The sequence below is a fragment of the Galleria mellonella genome, unplaced genomic scaffold (genome assembly GCF_026898425.1).
Source record: "Galleria mellonella isolate WM207_F2 unplaced genomic scaffold, CSIRO_AGI_GalMel_v1 utg19, whole genome shotgun sequence".
Taxonomy (NCBI): Eukaryota; Metazoa; Arthropoda; class Insecta; order Lepidoptera; family Pyralidae; genus Galleria; species Galleria mellonella.
In genome coordinates this window covers 3,827,501-3,849,455 of record NW_026442028.1, presented here as the reverse complement: position 1 = coordinate 3,849,455, position 21,955 = coordinate 3,827,501, and the positions used below count along the sequence as shown (strand labels likewise).

Sequence of the window (21,955 nt, the reverse complement as noted above, 5' to 3'; positions counted from 1 at the left end):
ATAAAATCAATTCTTTTTAATATTAAAATATATGATACGAGTATAATGTTAAATAGATGTTTCAGAGATGTTTTCTCTCACGAACACTCAGGTTATGGAATGAACTCCCTGCCGAGAATTTCCCAAGAGACTACAACATGGGGTTCTTCAAAAGGGTTATAAAGAGGTTTTTTCAGGGTCAGCAACGCGCGCGTAGTACCTCTGGTATTGCAGGTAATGGTAAGCTACCTAATGGTAAGCTACGGTAACCGCTTACCATTAGGTGGGACGTATGCTTGCAGTTAAATATACCTTTAAAAACCCAACAAATTAAACAGCAAAACTTTTGATTTATGTTTCACTATATTCATTCCTTGTGACATAGCAGAATAGAACAAAACTCGAATCATCAGTTATTCATATCTCAGAATCGTTTAGAGCCATCTCCTGATATTACACCACCTAAGGCGAAGCTAAACCCATTCTATCCAACAACTACAATAAAGATCGGAAACTTGAACGTAAGATCTTTATCCGAGATGTCTTAAAATATCGCGACCTTTCGCGGAATTAGACGAAACACTTGAAAATTCCAAATAATTTACACTTCCCTTTGATTAGAATCGTCGAAATTGTGAACAGCCGACACCTTTTTGTTTTGTTATTATAAATAGCAGAAGATATGTAAATGTGGCACAATTATGCGGAATCAGGCTTAACCCGTTCTCGCATGGCCAAATATAGATGGAAAAAAGCAAAACCATACTAAAAAAGTTGTTTCATCATCATCATCATCATATCCGCCTTTAACTGTCCACTGCTGAACATAAGCCTTTCCCTTGAGGAGATTTACTAGTAGTTGCTAATCTTAGCAGATAGATTTGCAACAGCAGTTAGGTTTTAGAGATGTTTGAAGAGGGACGCTGCTGCCCATCCCTCGTCCTCCCTTAGTCGTCTCTTACGACGCCTATAGAAAAGAAAGAGGTGATCTGTTCTATGCCGGGACCACACGGCGTAAAATAAAGTTCTCTATGCACTCTTAAATACAGATCCAGTACCATTTTGTTGGCGGGCAAAATATTACTAATAATGACGTTTAGTAGGCCATAGTACCTCCCATACCTCCACGTGGTTCCCCCTGGAAACTATCATGGTTAATTCACATTGTATTCATTACGATGGGTCAATGGACTTGATTTTATTCACACCTATCATCTGTCCACACTGGTACCCCGCCAGCGTATACCGATAGCGCAAGCAGAGTTACCATTCTATTTTCACGTTTAAATAAGTACAATTTAGCTTGCTTTAGAACAATCCTTACCAATATTATAAATGTGAAAATGAATTATTATAAATGAAAATTTCCCGAATTAATGTTATCCACCTTATAACCTGCGGAGACAAATTAACTTTCTTCTCGGACTATCCAGAAGATTTTGGTCCTTCGACTATTAAGACAAATTACACAATAAGAAATTTCAATTTTTTTTAGGAATTTTTTTTAAATTAAAACTCTAGCTATATGTATATAACATATACATTTTCTATAGAGTTTTGTGATAAGTATAGATTAGTTATTTTAGTAAATTTACATTGAATTTCACTTAGACCTCCTAATTATGCTATGTCACGCAGTTGTACAGATGATGAGTTTTGTATCTATTCACACAGCTGATGAAGATTAATGGTGGAATAGTTAAGTACCAAGAGAATGACAGCAGTATTTCTACTTTTAACCAACTTTAAAAAAGAAACATGTTCTCAATTCGGTCATATTTTTCTTATGTTTGTTACCTCATAACTTTGTCAGTTTTAAATCTATTTTGAGATTTTCTTTTTATCTAAAAGGATATACTTACAGATTCGTCCCACAGAAATTTTATTAAATCGAATTCAATAGTTTAGTTTTTAGCTCGAAATAACTAACTTGTTTTGTCACAGGTAAAGTTGTTTTTTTTTTTTGTAGGATAAAATAAGGAGCCCCCAACCAACAGCGGTAGTGTCAACAGGATGTAGTGGGAATCTTGGTGGGACAAGATTACCTATAAAAAGCTACAAGAATCTTATGACGATACTATGAAATGGCGAATAAATGCCGCCAGTAAATAAGCATTCCTCTGATATGGGGCAGCAGCCATATCAATACTGGTAGAAGGCCGAAGAAGAGACTTCTGGAAGGGCTTCTAGTCAGCGAACAGAGGGCGAAATATCGGTCTTTGAACTGCGGTGCAGAAAGCAAGAGGGGAAACTACTGCACTATAATCCCATATGTAGCAACTAATGATGCATGAATTAGTTGCACCGACAAAAGGAAACTCTTAAATGAAAAGAAGAAGGACAAAATATTTGATTATGTATGAAAGTTTTAATTGTTTGTAATAGATAAACTACTTAACCGATTTTAAAAATTCTTTCACCTGTGGAAATATATTTTTTTATACAACTTAGAATGGCAAACAAGCTGACGGCCCACCTGATGGAAACTGGTGACCGTCTCCTATAGACATGAGCAGTACCATGGACATAACAGAGTATACTGTTTCGCCCATGCTTTGCTATTCCTTAGGACTCAGGTGTTATTCCTCTGTACCCTGTAAATTCACCCTTCAAACCGAACACAGCTATGCAGATACAACTGCTTTACGGTTGAAACACGAATGGAACAGAGGTACTCAAGCAATCGACTTTTGTACAAAGTCTTCCTCTGGTAAACCTTTAAACCGAAACACAGCCATGCAATACTATCTACCTGTTCATTTACTAATAAAAGTACATCTGTACATATAAAATGATATTACGAATGTTAATATACCAGGCAATATTACTGTACGCAGCAAATATGCTCCAGCTTAGAGAATGTGTGGAGCTTCGGACGAAATCTTGATTCCCCACAATTAATTCCAGAATTTATGATTTTATCCCTCACATGAATCTGAGCCCATAATTTTGAAGCCTTTTTACTTCTCCCGTATGCCACAATACACGAAGGGTTAGCGATTTATTTACATTTAAACTGTTTACGCCCGCGACTTTGTCCGCGTGACCGGAATATATTGATTGATCTAAAAAAAGGAATTTTGAAAATCGATCCAGAATTAAAGGAGAAATCAATGGGCATATATGTATAAAAAAAAAGAATATGTAGTCGAACATACACATAACCTCCTGGTTTCTAAAATTTATTAAGTGATCCATACCCTACTTTAATAGTAAAAAATAAACGAGCAAGTGCGTGTTAAACTTGCGTAAGGAGAGTTCTGTATGTTAATTATTTATGTCTTATAAGTTGTTTTACATCAGACCCCAATTTTATTGGTAACTAAAAATTATGAACAAATGTATGAAACACTTTATTATTCCCTTCGAAGAATGATACAGATTATAAAGATTAAAAATATATACACAAACAAAATTAAAACTTAATTTTACGAAAGCAATTTAAAGAGGTAACAATGGAGTTGTAACATTACATCTGAAAATTTATACGCACAAATATTGGGGAAAATTTGTATGTCTCTTTAATCACCATACACTTCCTATAGATATCCCTGTAATCTACAGATGAGGAACTATTTTCTGTATTTTGTTCAAAATTAATGGCCCAGTAGTTTCAAAGATAAGGAGAGGGGGTAAATTTTCACCTGATTTATTAAAATAGACTGTCATAAAGAACGATCCTGAGCCACTTGCTTCTAATCCTTCCCTGCAATGCATTTCTAGTCGTCACTCCATCTAGTGGGAGGTCATTCTACACTGCGTTATTATTCATAAAAACATAAAACCTTTCATAAACCTATTTTTTATTATTACTATTAACAATTGAACCGTTTTGTTTCTTTCTTTTACGTCAAATTCCCAATTGGAAAGAAAGCGACAAAACAGTATAATATTATAGTTTTAGTAAATTTATAGAAGGTTTTAGTTTTTATGAATAAGGCATACCCCATGTCTTTCCCCATTCCAAATAGTACGTGTACTATTTGGGATGGAGAGAGACCACATTTCGTCAAACATCCACATTTGTAATACTAGTAAGGATTCCAATTTATTTTATTTAATGTTACACAAAATTTTAGACTTTGATCTTCAATTTTCACGATTTGTTTTCATTTTCCTTATATTACAATATATGTTTTCCATGTCTTATTTATAACGCACGTTGTAATGAGAATATTTTAATTTAGAATACGAAATCACGTGTCTTTGATTCGCAGCAAGACGTTTGCTTTGTAAAAAGAAGAGAGAAACTTAATTCAACTTTTTTTTTTTATACAACTTAGAATGGCAAATAAGCTGACGGCCCACCTGATGGAAAGTGGTAACCGTCGCCTATAGACATGAGCAGTACCATGGACATAACAGAGTGTACTGTTTCGCCCATGATACCCCCCATGCGTTGCCATTCCTGAGGACTCAGGTGTTATTTCTCTGTTTAAATAATAGATTTTTTTAATGTAAAAAAATCTCGACTTCAATCATGGCTAAATCAATTATTTTGATTCAAAAACTAAACTACTGAGCCGATTCTGATAAAGTGGTTCTATGAGACCAATCTGTAAGTTCGGTTTACAATTGACAAAGTTATGAGGTAACAGACATGTAAAAAAGTACAACCGAATTGTAAATCTGCTTCGTTTTGAAGTCGTTTGATAAATATTTCTAGAATTTTTTAATAAAATATACTGTCCGAGTGTGCGCCTTCCACTCGCCTCATAAACCGCATTTCATCTTCCCCCTTTTCTAGGTAAAAAACGTGGAATAGACAAGTTCGAAATTACTGGCATCACATTTTCAACCGACTTAAATAAGAAGCACATTCTAAATTCGAATATATTTTTTTCATGTTTGTTAATTCATAACTATTAAATTGTATTTTTTTTTTTAATAATTCCATTTTTCTTTTTAATTTTAGTAATTACGTAAATTTACATTTTTATTATGGTGGTGTTTTCGAAATTGAGAGATAGACAGCAACGTCCCTTTTAAAACATCACCAAAACCTAACTGCGGTTGCCAATACGCCTGCCAAGCGTGGCAATTATCGGCAAAACCTCCCTTATAAGGAAGGTCCATGTCCAACAGTGGACACTTAACAGGTGATATGATGATAATGATGTGAAGCCCAGGCCAGTTACTTTTTTTTTTATATATTATTATCTACCAAATTCAAAGTTGACACATTCTTCTATTGTTTCCTTTATCTTACTTTTACGGCCCTAGTTTTCTATGTTTTGTTGATTAATAGCCACCACTTTATAGACTTTGTACAAAAGTCGATTGCTTGGCTACCTCTGTCCCATTCGTGTTTCTACCGTGAAGCAGTTGTGTTTGCATGGCTGTGATTCGGTTTGAAGGGTGGGATATGGCGTGAATTTACTGGGTACAGAGGAATAACATCCGAGTCTTCAAGAATGGCAACGCATGAAGGGTATCATGGGCGAAACAGTATACTCTGTTATGTCCATGGTACTGCTCATGTCTATAGGCGACGGTTACCACTTTCCATCAGCCGTCAGCTTGTTTGCCATTCTAAGTTGTATAAAAAAAATTAAATAAAAGCCTATAAAATATAGATAAAAAATGTATTTGCATCTAAAGCACACATCAAATTACAGGCTTAAAGACAATCAAAAATAAACAGTACAAACAATTTTGGAGCATAAAATATACATATAGCTGCACGAGTGAGCCTCAGCAATGCAAAAAGGCTCATAGCTCAGTGTGGAATTTTACTCAAAGAGCAAAACAGATTTTCAGCTACGACCGCGGGGATGAGTTTAAAATGCAAATAAAACCAAAAAATTGGCTTCATAAAAAAATATTTAAACTTGAATTAATTAATTAATACTTTGGGTGTTGCTGGAAGAGAACTCTATCAGAGTTAAGCTCGCCTTTGTACTTTTGTTTACCTCTGTCATATTTTTATAACTAATGTGTACAATAAAGTATTAAAAAAATACACATATATTCCTAGTTTTTATTCCTTCATCGCTGACACTATATTTTATGTATTACATAACCATATTAATGCAATTTGATTCTTTAAAAGAATACAAATGAAAATTATGAATAAATAAAACCCTCATACCATTTTCTTGTGCTTAATATGGCGTTTGTGAATAAATATTAAAAAGACAAGAGACGGTAATTCGGAAAGATGATATTAAAGTACAGAGAAAGATTAAAAGAAATATAAAAGGGCCTTTTCTTTAACGCGATATTACGAAATGAATACATGAATTGCAACTGAGTTACACGTTACACTTTGCAAATGTTAGTATAAAAAATTCATTCTCAACCGACTGTTCCAAAAAAAAAGACAAGAATATACATTTAGATTGGTATACATTTAGATTGGTATACATTTAGATTAGATCGTTATTGGAGATACATTTAGATAGACTAAAATTTGTCAAAACCGGTTCAGTAATTGTTAATTTTAAACTTATTAAATACTTCAAATACACAAACGGGACTTAATGCGATAAAAAACCTTTGCAGGTAAATAGTAGCTACATACTTGCTCCTTTATAGCCGATGTTTCGACGTGGATTGCACCACGTCGTGGTCACGACGGGACTTTTCGATTCAGTGGTTATTTTTAAAATAACTGGTTCGTTTGATATTTAAGTTTGTGTACACAACAAATTTATTATAAACTTTTATCTAATGCTAATTAAATAGTCAGTACGGGAAAAGGATTGTTAGCAATGGAGTTTGACAGCCCCATTGCTAGCAATATGCCCTATTAGGTCGACCTCGACGTGGTTCCCCCTGGAAACCATCGTGAACAATTCTTGTTGAACTCATCACAATGGGCTAACTGACCTGCTTCATGAGGACGATGCAGGTCAGTTAGCCCATCGTGACGAATAATGATAGGTGAAGACCTATCATCCTTCACTGGTGCCCCGCCGGTGTATACCTGGGGTTACCATCCTATATTACCTATTAAAAAAATAGTCAGTACATCGCTTGTCCCTTAACACTTGATCTATGACACAATATCACAAGAGATGCCGGAAAGCGACGCATTCCCTTGTTTATGACGCAATGCTTTCAGGAGCTCTACGCCTCGGCCACTTAATATCATAGGCTTTACACGTAAATCGAAGGAGAGATCTGGAAAGTGGAAACTTCTTTATAACGTCATCTCTGCGGCACTTCAGTTTTTATAATGCTTTATATTCGCCATCTGCTACGGACATAACAATTTTTTAATTGTTATCCGACGTGTAAAGAAAAGAGGGTTAAGACTTTTGGGGTGTATACATACTAACCACTAATACCGCTTTCGAGTATTCTGACAATTCCCTATGGTTAACTAAGAGGGAATGGTTTTAGCATTAAGTCCGCTATGTACAAATATATGTACTAACGAATAAATAAATAAATACTAACTCGACAAATATACTCATGTATGTTACGTAATATTTAATTTGTTTAATTTATTTATTTAATATAGAATATAATGACAATTATTTTATTAGCAGTCACACAAATACTAATGTTAGCTGAATTAAACAAAATAATTCTAATCAAATAACCAATAAATTTGGACTTGCGCAAGATAATACGTAGGTACATAACAAGTTCAAGATAACAAGTTCAGTAAAGATTTATGGTTAGCAATGAACAATTTAAATGAAAATTAATTTTATTAAATATGAAAAATATATGTGATTGATTATTTGATTAGAAATATTTTGTCTAATTAATTATTTAATATTTAATTTGTTTAATTATTTTATTTAATATGTTTATGTCAACTATTTTATTTATAGTCACACACATACTAATAGTAGCTGAATTAAACAAAATAATTATAATTAAATAACCAATAATATGGTCTTTCGCAAGATGACACCTAGTTCAGTAAAGATTTATAGTTAGCAGTGAGTAATAAAAATAATAATGAGAATTAATTTAATTTATATATATAGTTGGTTTAAATAATGACAACGACAATCATCATCATTCATCATTTCAGCCATTATTCGTCCACTGCTGGATTTAAGCCTCCCCATAGACTGCCATAAAGAACGGTCCTGAGTAACCTGCATCCATTGACTCTCTGCAATGCATTTCAGGTTGTTACTCCAGTTCGTGGGAGGTCGTCCTACACTGCGTTTGCCCGTACGGGGTCGCTACTCAAGAACCTTTCTTCCCCATCGGTTATCAGTTCCTCTTCATCATATCAGCTTTTATCAGGAGGGGGGTTTGCTAGTAGTTACCACACTCGGCATGCGGATTGGCAATCGTAATCAGGATTTAGAGATGTTTTAAGAGAGACGCTGCTGATCATCCCTCGCCCTCCCTTAGTAGCCTCTTACGACACCCACTGGAAAGGTAGGGGTAGCCTATTCTATGCCGGGACCACACGAACAATGAAAATGACATTAAGTGTTATGTAATTTATATTAGCTTTAAACAACATGAACTACTTGTTCATGAATCAATCATCAAATTTTTCTTTCACAAAAGAAACTTTTTCCAATAGATATATTCTCATAACTATTCACGGCCGACGTAAGGTACCGTGGAAGTGGCAGTAGCACCTTAGGGACCACGAGGTCCCATTTACATGAGTAAATGCCATGTAAATGACAAAAGTATAAGAATTTAGCATTATATTATACGAGCGCGCGGGTAGATGAATTTATATAGATAGATAGATAGATACTCTTTATTGTTTCCTCCAAAAGATTACAATAGTAAACTTATTATAATTATAAACAATTACAAGAAATAATCACAATGAGAAAACAATGAGTGATCTTATCTAAGAGCGATCTCTTCCAAGCAACCTTTGGATGGAGAGGAGTAATTATAAATAATCATAATAAATAATTGATACTATCCAAATGAAATATTTAGATAACCTTAATTTAGCTTAATTAGCTTGTACTTGTCTTGTTGTCCGACACTACCTCACCTCCTAATAGTGGCAGATTCGTAAAATATTCGGGAGGATATATATATATATATATATATATATATATATATATATATATATATATACTCCCGCCCCGACATAGAATAAATTACTTAATGAAAGGGTTCATTCGTGTGGTAATGTAAGTTAACATGTATGTATTTCAGTAGCGAATGCTTGACTAGCAGGACTCTTAGTCATGAGCGACTAAAAGTCCCGGATGGTCCGGATCGGTCGAGGATTCTTGACTAAAATACATAGAAGTTAATCTAGGTATTCTTACATTTGTCATCTGTTGTCGATTTACCAATAATCAAATATTAAATATATATATACTAGAGGGAGACTGTACCAAAGGATCTGCTTGGATATCTCATTCCCATTCGTGTTTCTAGCGTAAAGCAATTGTGTTTACATGGCTGTGTTTTAGTATGAAGAGTGAGATATGGCAATGAAAGTACAAAGGGAGACATAACAACTTAGTCCTCAGGAATGGCAACGCGTGAAAGGTATCATGGGCAGCACAGTGTACTATTTCCATTGTACTTTCACGTTTATAGACGACGGTTACCACTTTAAATCAGGTGGGCCGTCAGTATGTTTACCATTTCAAGATGCATTAAAAATGTACTTATTGTTCGAGAGATTAATTCTTAATATAGTTTTTTAATATCTTACATAGTATACGAACAAATGATTGAGAGTACTAATCCTTACTATCCGGTATAGTAACCTCCATCCACCTATTACATTTTACCCACGTCATACCCTTATAAAAGCATAAAGTGATAAGTCGACGTGTGCCGGACATTTCACCGGATTATTTGCCCAACTTTCAAGGTTTATACATATGCTAGCGATTCACCCTGGCTTCGTTCAGGTAGACAGATTATAATATATAGCCTATATTTCTCGCTGATAATGTAGATTAATATAGATAAAAAAAATTAAAAAGCTTTTTAGTTTATACATTACCAGGGGGCGACTTTGTACAAAAGTCAATTGCTTGGGTACCTCTGTCCAATTCGTGTTTCTACCGTGAAGCACTTGCGTTTGCATGGCTATGTATCGGTTTGAAAGGTGATATGGCGTGAATTTACAGGGTACAGAGGAATAACACCTGATTCCTCAGGAATGGCAACGTATGGGGGGTATCATGGGCGAAACAGTATACTCTGTTATGTCCATAGTACTGCTCATATCTATAGGCGACAGTTACCACTTTCCATCAGGTGGTTATTTGCCATTCTAAGTTGTATAAAAAAAAGAAAGCAAAACAAACTTTTCTCTTTGTAATATAAGTATAGAGGAGTGAGGGGAAGGTATGGTTAGTAATTTAGACTACTAGTCCCATTACTAGCGATATACTCTGTGAGGTCGATCTCCACGTGCTCCATCCTGGAAACCATCGTGCTCAATTCCAGGTATATTTTATTTTTGAAGGATGAAAATGGTATGGTAACCCCGCCTGCGCTAACAGGATACGCTGGCGGAGCACCAGTAAAGGGTGATAGATGAGAATGAAAACAGGCCAGTTAGCCCATCATGATGAATTCATCAGGAATTAACCATGATAGTTTCTAGGAGGAACCGCGAGGAGGTCGACCTGGTTAGCTATATTGCTAGCAATGCGGTTCTCAGTCTCCATTACTAACAATCCATTTCCCCCCATTTCAGGTGTATTCATCACGATTGGCTAACTGACTTGCCTTTTAATTCTCACCTATCATCCCTTACTGATGCTCCGCCAACGTATATCGTTAGCACAGGCGAGATTAAGATGAAATGTCATTTTTTTTATTAAAGCACGACATGTGACCACACCATCCTGAGCGAGCACAGAGACAATATGGTCTTTAAATATGACCAACCCACGAGAAAATGATTTACTCTCAACGGCTGACCGTACTATGCCGGCTCAGTATTTTTTCACGTTACGTTTGAAGGCTCTAAGGTTATTGAATGAAGGTAGATGATGATGATGATGATGGAAAGGATGATGATTCATCTATAATCATATTTTTTTATAATGGATCATAATGAAACTACAACCTCGCCTGCGCTAACGGTATACGCTGACGAGACACTATTGTTGGTGAAAGCAGATCAGTTAGTCCATCGTGAGAAGTTCATCAAAAATAAACCATGATAGTTTCCAAGGGGTATCGACCTGATGAAGTATATTGCTAACAATTGGATTGGTTTTCCGCATCACTACCAATCCCTTCCCCACGCACTCGCCTATTTGGTGAACCCAAATATAGAAACTCACTCACTTGCTCCACTCTTCCACCTCCTAACATAATATGCCTGGGGGGAAAGGGATTGTTAGTAATGAGATTTAACAACCTCATTGCTAGCAATACACTACATCAAGTCGGCCTCCACGCGGTTCCCTCTGGAAACCATAGTGGTAAATTCATGTTCAATTGGTCACTATGGGCCACACCTTTCACAGGTGCCCATCAGCGTATACCAATAGCGCAGGCGGGGTTACCATTCCATCTTTACCCATAAACAAAAAAAAACATTATCTGACTGGTTGTTAAACTTTCATTCCTCTCAATGACCATCTTCTTCGCATTTATTTTCATACATTTTCTTCCAACATTTCCAGTAATGGATTTTTAACGACCACCTGTCAAACTTAGTACATATTTTGTAAACCAATGTATAATTTGTCAAAATTCGCATCGTTCCCATTTGGTGAGACAACACCTAATGGTTTGTGAGTTTTAGCGGCTGCGTGGAATGGAACGTAATGAATAAAATTATAATTAATGAATCTAACATTATCTTTTAATTCGAGTGACAGTGATATGTATAAATACTGGTTGTAAACTGCGGCTTCGCGTAGATAAAAAAACTGATTAAAAATATCATATTTAGAATTTTAGGGCATCTGTACATCAAATTTCTCTTTAATGAATGATAATAATTAAAGATTGTGACCCATAAAAAAAAAAACGACATTAATAAGGTCGTAACCAGTTTTTTTTTTTATTTAAAAACTCAACTAGTGAACTGATGTTAATAAAGTTTCTATAAAACCAGTGTTAACACTAATACATGCCTGGACAATGGCGGACCGGCATAAACGTAGTGGGTAGGCCGTGTAAATTACTACAACGAAACGGTCACCATACTACCCTGCAAATTGTATATTAAGCGCTCGGTTGAGACGCCCTCTGTGTGACACTACACTTTACTACTACAAGACTGTCTTATTGTTACGCTGTAAATCTTATGATAATATATCTATTTTAAAGTAAAACTAAAACTGTTAAATATATTAAAGACTACTACTGCACCAACCGGAGCATTTATTAATGTTGTATCAAACACCAGTCTGTAATTATATCCATTTAGATTAAAAAAAAAATCAATTTTTTAAATCGGTTTAGAACTGACAATACAATTGAGTTGAGAACCTCCTTTTTATTAAAATCGGTTAAAACTTGTACTCAGAGATATACCACGCTTGGCAGGCAGGTTGGCAACCGCAGTTAGGTTTTTGGTGATATTTTAAAAGGGACGCTGCTACCGTTCCCTCAACCATTAAGTTCTATTAATCACGTCTTACGACACGTATGGAAAAAAAGGATAGCTTATTCTATGCCGGGACCACAGAGTGATTTTTTTATACAATTTTCACTATACTCGTAATACATGTTTTACTATACTATATATTTTTTTATTAAAACACAAGAAACACAACCGAGACAGACGTATCCCTTCCCTATCCTCAAATGGATTTAGTACAAAGCCTCCCTCTTTTACTTAGGTCTATTTGAGTACCTTTTATTATGCATAGTATACTCAATGACTATTTACTCACCAGTATAAGCGCGAAGAGCGGCAACGGCGCGTGATGCGTCGCCATCAAAGTACCAGATCCTATACTGAGCGTCACCAGTATGGAGCCGACCAGCGCCAGCATCTCCCATTCTGCTGCCGGCGGCAACAACGCCAATGCCAACACAGTTGACAGTACAAACGTTATCACTGATAACGATGCTATACTCTTCACTTGCGTTGACAGTTCCTGAAAAGAAGAATTTATACGTTAACCTCGATTGTAAAAAAGAGGGTCATGTATTTCACGACGTCGACTCAATCCATTCGTGACCACGGGTAGTGTAACTTGGTTGAAACGTCTACATCGTTAACTGTCCACTGCTGAATGTAAGCCTCCCCCATAGACTACCATAAGGAATGGTCCTGAACCACCTGACACGTCAGATATGGGATACATTTTATTTCAGTCAGTGACACAGTCACGAGGAAGAAGTCGCGAGTAAATGCTAGTATTTTTTTATAAATAAAATACCATTAGATAAGTTTTAATTATGATGAGTGATTTATATTGCATAATAACAGTACAAAATAAATATGGCGATAACAAATTGTCATATTTTTATTTTATGACTATAAAATATGACTAAAAAATTAATTTGGCCATTTGGAGAGAATGAATGAAAGAAGAATTACGAAGGAGATTTATCGTTCACAAATAAATAAAGATGTCGGCAAGTTCCGTCATAGATGGACGCTTTTACCAGAGGGAAACTTTGTACAAAAATCGATTGCTTAGGTAGCTCTGTCCCATTCGTGTTTCAACCGTGAAGCAGTTGTGTTTGCATGGCTGTGTTTTGGGTTTGAAGGAAGTTTTTGATATGGCGTGAATTTACTGGGTACAGAGGGTAACACCTGAGTCCTCAGGAATGGCAAATAAAGGTATCATTTTTAAACAGTTTACTCTGTTATGTCCATTTTTTGCTTATTCTCATATCGACGGTTACCACTTTACATCAATGGGCCGTCAGCTTTTTGCCATTCTAAGTTGTATAAAAAAAACGTACATGGCAATTTATTGTATAAGGACCAAATTAAAATCCCCGTAATCGGCGAGCGTGCGTATGCATAGATTGATGAATGTGGAGGGAGCTAAGAGGTTTATTTGAATCGAAGTATTTGGCATTCCATTATTTCCGCCTACTCTAATGAGAGACAAGCATGACAGATATGTAAAATACGACTATATTTTTGTTACTCCTTTTACACTTTATCCATTTTTTCTAATATTCTCAATCAATATGAAAATTTGCAAAAATGTTTCTTTTTTTTTAAATGACTTGCAAAAGGAGTACACTATTTTTATTTTTTATACCACAAAGATGACAAACAAGTAAACAGCTCTTCTGATTGTAAACAGACATGGTAAACAGTAGCCTATGGAGGTCTCTGCAACACATTGGTTGTTACATGCGCGTTGCTGACTCGAAAGAAACCTTAAAATAAACTTTTTTGGAAAAACGCATAGTCTATAGTCTCTACTATTAATTAGACTATTTTCGTGTATGTTACACAATATCTTATATCCAATAACGAATCCTGAACCGATTTCGATAATAACTTCCTCTTCTGTTTGATCCATAAATAAATTTAGCTTTGCATCAAGCTACTAAAATTCGGCATTCTAGGAAAAATTCGATTTAAGCATTTTCATATTATTTAAAATCTTGTTCCACATTAACTAGAAATTTACTTCAATCGTTCTAAAACCATTTATTTTTATTTAAAACCTAAATTTCTGAATAGATTTTGATACAATTTCTATAAGACTAACTTGAAAATATATCCTTTCAGATAAAAAAATAATAATTTCCCATATCGGTTTATAAATGACGGAGTTAAAAGGTAATAAACAAAAAAAATATTATTATCTCCTTCATTTTTGAAATTGAAAAGGATCCCACAAGGATGTTATTTTATAAGGTACTAACGGCTCGTCTCGGCTTCGCACGGGTGGATATTTTTACAATGTTTTAAAAAGTAATTATTGTGGCATAACGATAATAGTTGGACATATCGCGTATCGCGAAGTTTTTTGTAGTTATTGATATTTTCTTCAATATTGGAGAACATACTTTTGTTTTATTACCAATAGTTTCCGCAGCGCACGCGACGAAAGATATTTTATAGCATTTTTTTACACCTTGAGTTACGTTACTAAAATTTTAGTTAGGATCCCTAATCTTTTCTAGCAATAAATATAGCCTATGTTACTCAAGGTGAATGTAGCTTTCTAATGGTGAAAGAATTTTTGAAATCGGCAAAGTAGTTTTCGAGTTTATTCATTACAAACATACATACACACAAAAATACAAATTTCCTCTTTATAATATTAGTGTAGTAGCGTTGGTACTGTTTAAAACTTCCAAAAACACCTAGCAACACACCATATCCGAAAAACATTATCCTCCTTCATTCTTCATTAATCGGGTAAATAGTGATATAATCAAATCACGGACATGAAATATTATAATTAATTAATTAATTAATCAGATTACGCGTAACTTTATTAAATATTTAAGCGAGTTACGCATACCAGCACAGCTGGGTATAATGTCACGCCTCAAAACACTTAAGGCAACTCATCAAGGACAAGTTTCCCGTTCCTTACACCGGCAGTAACAGCACCGCACTTTATTGGGACCTCTGAGTAGAGTACAAGTCATTAGGCCTGTCTAATTCAGGGTCGGGGCATTGTATAGCCTGTGGTTACAAATTATACACATCTGTCACTGTTATTGTAAATTAAATCTTATGTCCGTGTCAGAAAATTCGGATTCCCTCGATTTCATACATGGAACGTAGTGTTCTTAAGAAAATAGGTATAAAAAAATATTCCTTTCCTAAAAATAGTAGCCTGTAGTTTAGTTTTGAAATCCTATCCTTTTTTTTTAAATACAGGCATAAATTGGTTTGATTCCAATAAAACATAAAAATAATGTAGTGTTTTGGCAACTTGAATAAGAATATAAGCCTTTTCAGGGGATTTTGCCAGTAACAAGCTGACGGCCCACCTGAAGGAAAGCGGTCACCGTCTATGGACATAAGCAATATCATGGACATAAGAGAATATTGTTTCACCCATGTAACTCCCCATTTCGTTGCCATCCCTGATAACCCAGGTGTTATTCGTCTGTACTCTGTAAATTCACGCCATATCACACTATTCAAACCGAAACATAACCATGCGAACACACTGCTTCAGGGTAGAAACACGAATGGAACAGAGGTGCCCAAGCAAACGACTTTTGTACAAAGTCTCCCTCTGGTAAATGTTTTAAAAGGGATGCTGCTGCCCCTCTTTGTACTATAAAGTTCCCATAATCTTATTTGTCTGTCTTACGATGCCCAAGAAATGTATTATTATTAAACGTAATATGCATAATACATATATACTTTCTGATACAAATCAAACAAAAACACAAATATAAGAGTTTACACGATGATAAACAATAAAAGAAATTTCTAACTTCCAAAATACTTCGCCGTTAAAGGACTCATGGGAATTTGCCAATATTAGTTTGTACGTCACAATGTCCCGAGGGCGAGTCCTCGGTGTCCGGGCGGATCCATCATAACAATAAATAAATTCACCATCTCCGAGCTCCAATTTGAAATAACTCTTGATGTGTAGTTGACCCAAATCAGTCCGAAATATTTTTTTTTTATATATTAGAACTTTTACTTTTCTTTGTAACTTATGAAATTGAAGAAAAAATAACAGTGACATTTTATTTCAATCGTAACAATGTTATGTAAGTAATATATGAATAAGCTCTATCTATAACTGAAGGAATAATTATAAAATCGTAAATTACACGTTTCCACACTTTTGTATGAATGCTCATAAGAATCGAATAATTGTTCCAAAAAAAAAACCAACATAAATAGTTTTTTTTTTTTTTGCAAAATTAACAAATCCAATTATATGTTTTGACTTAAAACTAAACTACTAAACAGATTTTGATAAAATTTCTACGGGACCAATCTATAAGTATATTCTTTTAGGTAAAAAAGAATTTTCAAACAAACATAAAAAAACTACAACTCTGTATATTTAGAATCTAATTATTAATGAAGTCGATTGAAAATTGACATTTTGCATATAACTAACGAAAAAACAGACCAACTTTATAAATTTTTTTTATAAAATAATATATAGCTTATCATTCAAAACATTCACTAACAATTCCAAAAACACTTATTTCACAGTAGTGTTCACATATTGCTAATTAAAATACTAAAATGTATTAGCCAAAATAATTAAACATAAAAAAAATTAACTATCACGAAGCCTCATTCCCCCTGATAATAAAAATATAATTGGTTTATTGTTGAAATAAAGAACATAAATGGTATTACGACCTATTCGTATCATTAAAAATATTCCTAATTAAAAAATGTTATTATACAATATAAATTATTATCATCCAAAAAAAAAAAAAAAAAACTTTTTGACAAAAAAAATTATTGTATAATTTATCCTTTATAATACAACAAACAAATCTTTCCTCTTTATAATATTAGTATAGACTGAAATAATTATTAATATTAATTCAAAACAATTGAGATGATGCATAATATAATCCCAAAGAAAAAACAGACGAATTGAAAAATAAAAAATAAAATGAAAATAAGACCAAATCATTCAAAACATTCACTAACATTCCAAAAACACTTATTTCACAGTAGTGTTCACATATTGCTAATTAAAATACTAAAATGTTTTAACCAGAATAAAGATAAACAAAAATCATCATTTTCATTATCTATTATAAGCGTACTTCATTCCATGATAAAAAAAAATATAATGAATTCCAAATGAAATAAAGAACATAAAAAGGTAAATTCAGTTTCATTTTTTTAAATATTCCTTAATTAAAAAATGTTATTATACAATATAAATTAATTTTTGCATCCCAAAAAAAAACTTCAATTGTGACAAAAAAAAAATATAAAAATAAAAATCTAAAAACAAACCAGTTTTTTTATAAAATTGTAGTTGGTTCTTTGACACCAATGTGAAATAAAGATTTTCCAAATCGGTTACAAACTCACGAAGATATAAGGTAATAAAAAAAAAAAAATCAAATTGAGAACTTGTAGTGGGTAACATTGTTAAATAATTGTGGGTAAACGTCGTATGTTGAACGCTCGCAAGTGATTTATCCCACTGCTATAGAATATTACAGAACTCCTTTTCTCGAGTCGGTTATAAAGAGTTTTTAGTTTAAAAAAAATAAATACAAATACTATATGAATGCGTAATCATCTCTATATCATCATCATCATCATCATTATCATCGTCATTATGAGCGTACTTCAATACACTATAAAATAATTTGTATAATATTTTTGAACTGACGTCAAAAGGAAAAAAGTTCTCAATTCATTGCATTTTTTTTATGTTTGTTATCTCATAAATAATTGTTAAGATTTGGAAAATATATCTTCATATAAAAAGAAATACTTAAGATTGGTCCAGAATTTTATCAAAATCAATTTAGTAGCTTGGTTTTTGAATCAAAATAACTGGTTTTGGATACAACTAGAGTTGGTTCTTTTTGTGGTACACAATCTTAAATTATTATGTTTCCATGATGACAAACAAGCGTAAGGGATTCATTCATAAAAAATTAATTTAAACTATCACTTACCCCTTGTACTAGAGGGAGACTTTTGTAGAATATTTTATAGAATACACTAGAATAGCGTTATATCTATTCAAGTGTATTCTATACCAAAGGTAGATTATTAGTTTTTAGGATCAATTTACATACACTGTAGCAAAAAGACAAAATCGCTACCCAAGTGTATTCTATACCAAGGATAGATTGTTAGTTGTTAGTTTCAACTTACGTATACTATAGCAAAAAGACATACAAATGGGTTTATTATTAACGTATTATATCCTTTTTGGACGACGTAATAAAATGAGCACAATGCTCTCGTAACTGCTCATAGTAGTAAGTGCATTTGCACACTGTGAAACTAAAAATCGCCAGCTGGTTGTTATGTGTTATTAGGTACTTTCCACACTTGCTTGCTCACTACAGAAACTTTGTAACGATATATCTTTTACAGACTTATCATATCATATCATTATCATAGAATATCAATAATTACTTGGCTACAAAAATTTGACAAATTCTTTGTAGTATCTCTTGAATCAAATCTTTGTTACAATTTGTAAAATCTTGAGTGGCGACCCAGTCAGTAGAAGCAAATGTATTGTAGTAGGACATTCCCACTAGATGGAGCGACGATTTTAAATGGATCGCAGGGAGTCATTGTCATAAGAAACTGTCTTGAGGAATCTGTATGATTACTCAAGACAATTTCTTATGATAGTCTATGAGGGAAGCCTGTCCATCAGTAGACGTATAATGGCTGAAATGACGATGATGATGACTACACTAAAATAATATTTATAATTAATTAATTAATATTTATAATTTATAATAGTAGTAGTATGTAGTATAATAATATAATATAATACAATTTGTAACACAGTTACCACTTTCCATAAGGTGGGCCGTCAGCTTGTTTACTATTCTAAGTAAAAATAATATAAAAATTCTCTCAAACTTTCTATATTGAAATAAACTACACGTGTATATCTCTCATCTTAATATTCAAGGCATAAAAATAGCACTATCATTACAAAATTAAAAGCGGAGCGAAGGAAATAAATTTCTATATATATATATATATATATATATATATATATATATATATATATATATATATATATATATATATATATATATATATATATATATATATATTAGATAGCAAAAATCTACTATATAGTTTAACACCAGAGAATAAGAGATATCATTAAAATTTGTATTCATGTCATATATTTATTTCAACTACATTTCTGTCGCAAAATGTGCAGATAGCCTAACATTTTTACGCGTCCTTTATAACGGAGCCCAGCAGGAAGATATGAGTCTGATTACGTCCGACATTTCACTTGGCGATAGATATGTTTATTTCGTTCGTATAACATAGTGGCATAGTAGCATTTTTATGCAGCTTGAAATGGCAAAAAGGTTCATGATACTGCTCATATCTATAGGCAACGGTTACCACTTTCCATCAGGTGGGCCGTCAGCTTGTTTGTCGTTCTAAGTCGCATAAAAATCCCATATTGTTTGCAATAATTTAATGTAAAATTGCTAAAGATATCTAATTTATCTATATTGATATATAATTTTTTTTATATGCAACAAACCAAACAAGCCATGTGGCTCCGACACAGAATGGGCTACCCCTTCCTACTTCTCGTGGGTATTGTAAGAGACGACTATAGGAACCTAATGTTGAGGGATAGGCAGCAGCTTCCTTTTAAAACATCACCAAAGATTAACTATGCTTATTAAACCACCTACCAAGCGTAGCAACTACTGGCAAAACCTCCCTTATGGGGGAACCCTATATGCTTTTTATAATAAATATTATATTAATAATATTTATTTAAGCAGACTACATAAGGCCCATTTTGTTAGTTATAAATTGACTTAACCTATGTTAGTAAATGAGCGGTCATAACGCTCTTGCATTAATAACGTGTCCCACCCAATATTTTAGAATGGGACAGTCCATTTTATCAGCAATTGTCTTCAGGACATTGTTTGAGCTACACGCACCCTACCCAACAGCGAAACAATTCGTTTGCGCCGTATTGCGTAAAAATTGTACCATGTGGTGGATTTATACCGTGGATTTATACCATGTGGTGGCGAACAAGCATACACCTGAATCCTCAGGAATGGCAACGCATGGAAGGTATCATGGGCGAAACAGTATACTCTATTATGTCCATGGTACTGCTCATGTCTATAGGTGACGGTTTTTTTTTTTGAAGAGTGAAAATGGTATGGTAACTCCGCCTGCGCTAACGGGATACGCTGGCGGAGCACCAGTGAAGGATGATAGATGAGAATGAAAACAGGCCAGTTAGTCCATCATGATGAATTCATCAGGAATTAACCATGATAGTTTCCAGGTAGAACCGCGAGGAGGTCGACCTGTTTGGGTATATTGCTAGCAATGGGATTCTCAGTCTCCATTACTAACATTCCCATCACCCCCATTAGTGTTAGGTTAGTATATAATATAAAACATATGCGACGGTTACCACTTTACATCAGGTGGGCCGTCAGCTTGTTTGCCATTCTAAGTTGTATAAAAAAATAAAAAAATACACCCCATCTGATGGTTAACAATTACTACAGCCTATGAACACCTGCAATACCAGGGGCATTACGAACGCGTTGCCAACCCTGAAGGAACCTCTTTATCCCTTTTTTAAAGAACCCCATGCTGTAGATGTTCAGCAGTGGACAGTTAAAGTGATTTGATGATAACTTGATGATAAAATTTAGTATAATGACGTGTTCTTTTACGAAATTTCATTTTACGAACAACTAAATCAGTGTCAATTATTAGTCCAAGCTCCAATCGATTTATTGCCTAATAATGTTATTTTGCAAGCGAAACACGTATCGTACCAATGGACCGATACTGCCTATAAAATGGTTGAACTAAACGAATTAACACTCAATCTAAATACTTTTTCTTTTATATAAAGCATAGCAAATAAGCCTAAAGCCAACCTGATAGGCTGTAGCAACAGTTGCTTATAGAAAATGATAGAATGAAATCATTTTTTTATTCAATTAACCTAAGCAATTTTGAATTGTATTTTTTTTTTATTTAGAGTATTTTTTTTTAAACACAAGGGGCAAACTATCATGCGGTACACTTGATGGTATGTGAGTACCGCCGTCCATGAGCACCCATAACACCAGAGACATTTTTTTAATGGATGATAAAGGAGTGATTACTTCGCCTGCGCTAATGGTATACGCTGGCGGGGCACCAGGGAATGATGATAGGCGACATGCAGGCAGGTTAGTTGAGCCTATTGTGATGAATACACCAGAAATTCAGCACGATGATTTCCAAGGGGGTCCGCATTACTAATAACCCTCCCCCCCACACACATACACACTAGAGTCATTGCATGTATGCTGTCAGCCTTTTAAAAAGGAATATGCTCTTGTCTTGTAGGTTACAATGTCATATCGGATCGGAAATGTTGGAGTGATATTTCACTGCCATATTCGTTTTTAGTCCTTAAGAAATTATGAAACAAAATTTTATTCGAATTTT

At 34.0% G+C, this 21,955-nt stretch overlaps 1 protein-coding gene across 2 annotated transcripts in view; it reads right to left on the bottom strand.

Annotated features, from left to right (window-relative positions):
• LOC113520078 (adenylate cyclase type 2-like) overlaps positions 1-21,955 on the bottom strand; it is a 243,327-nt gene that overhangs the window by 131,557 nt on the left and 89,815 nt on the right. For both annotated transcript variants that reach the window (XM_052894116.1, XM_052894117.1), the window contains exon 3: positions 12,756-12,962. In XM_052894116.1, coding sequence (XP_052750076.1) covers positions 12,756-12,962 — 207 coding nt within the window. The remainder of the gene's footprint in view (positions 1-12,755; positions 12,963-21,955) is intronic.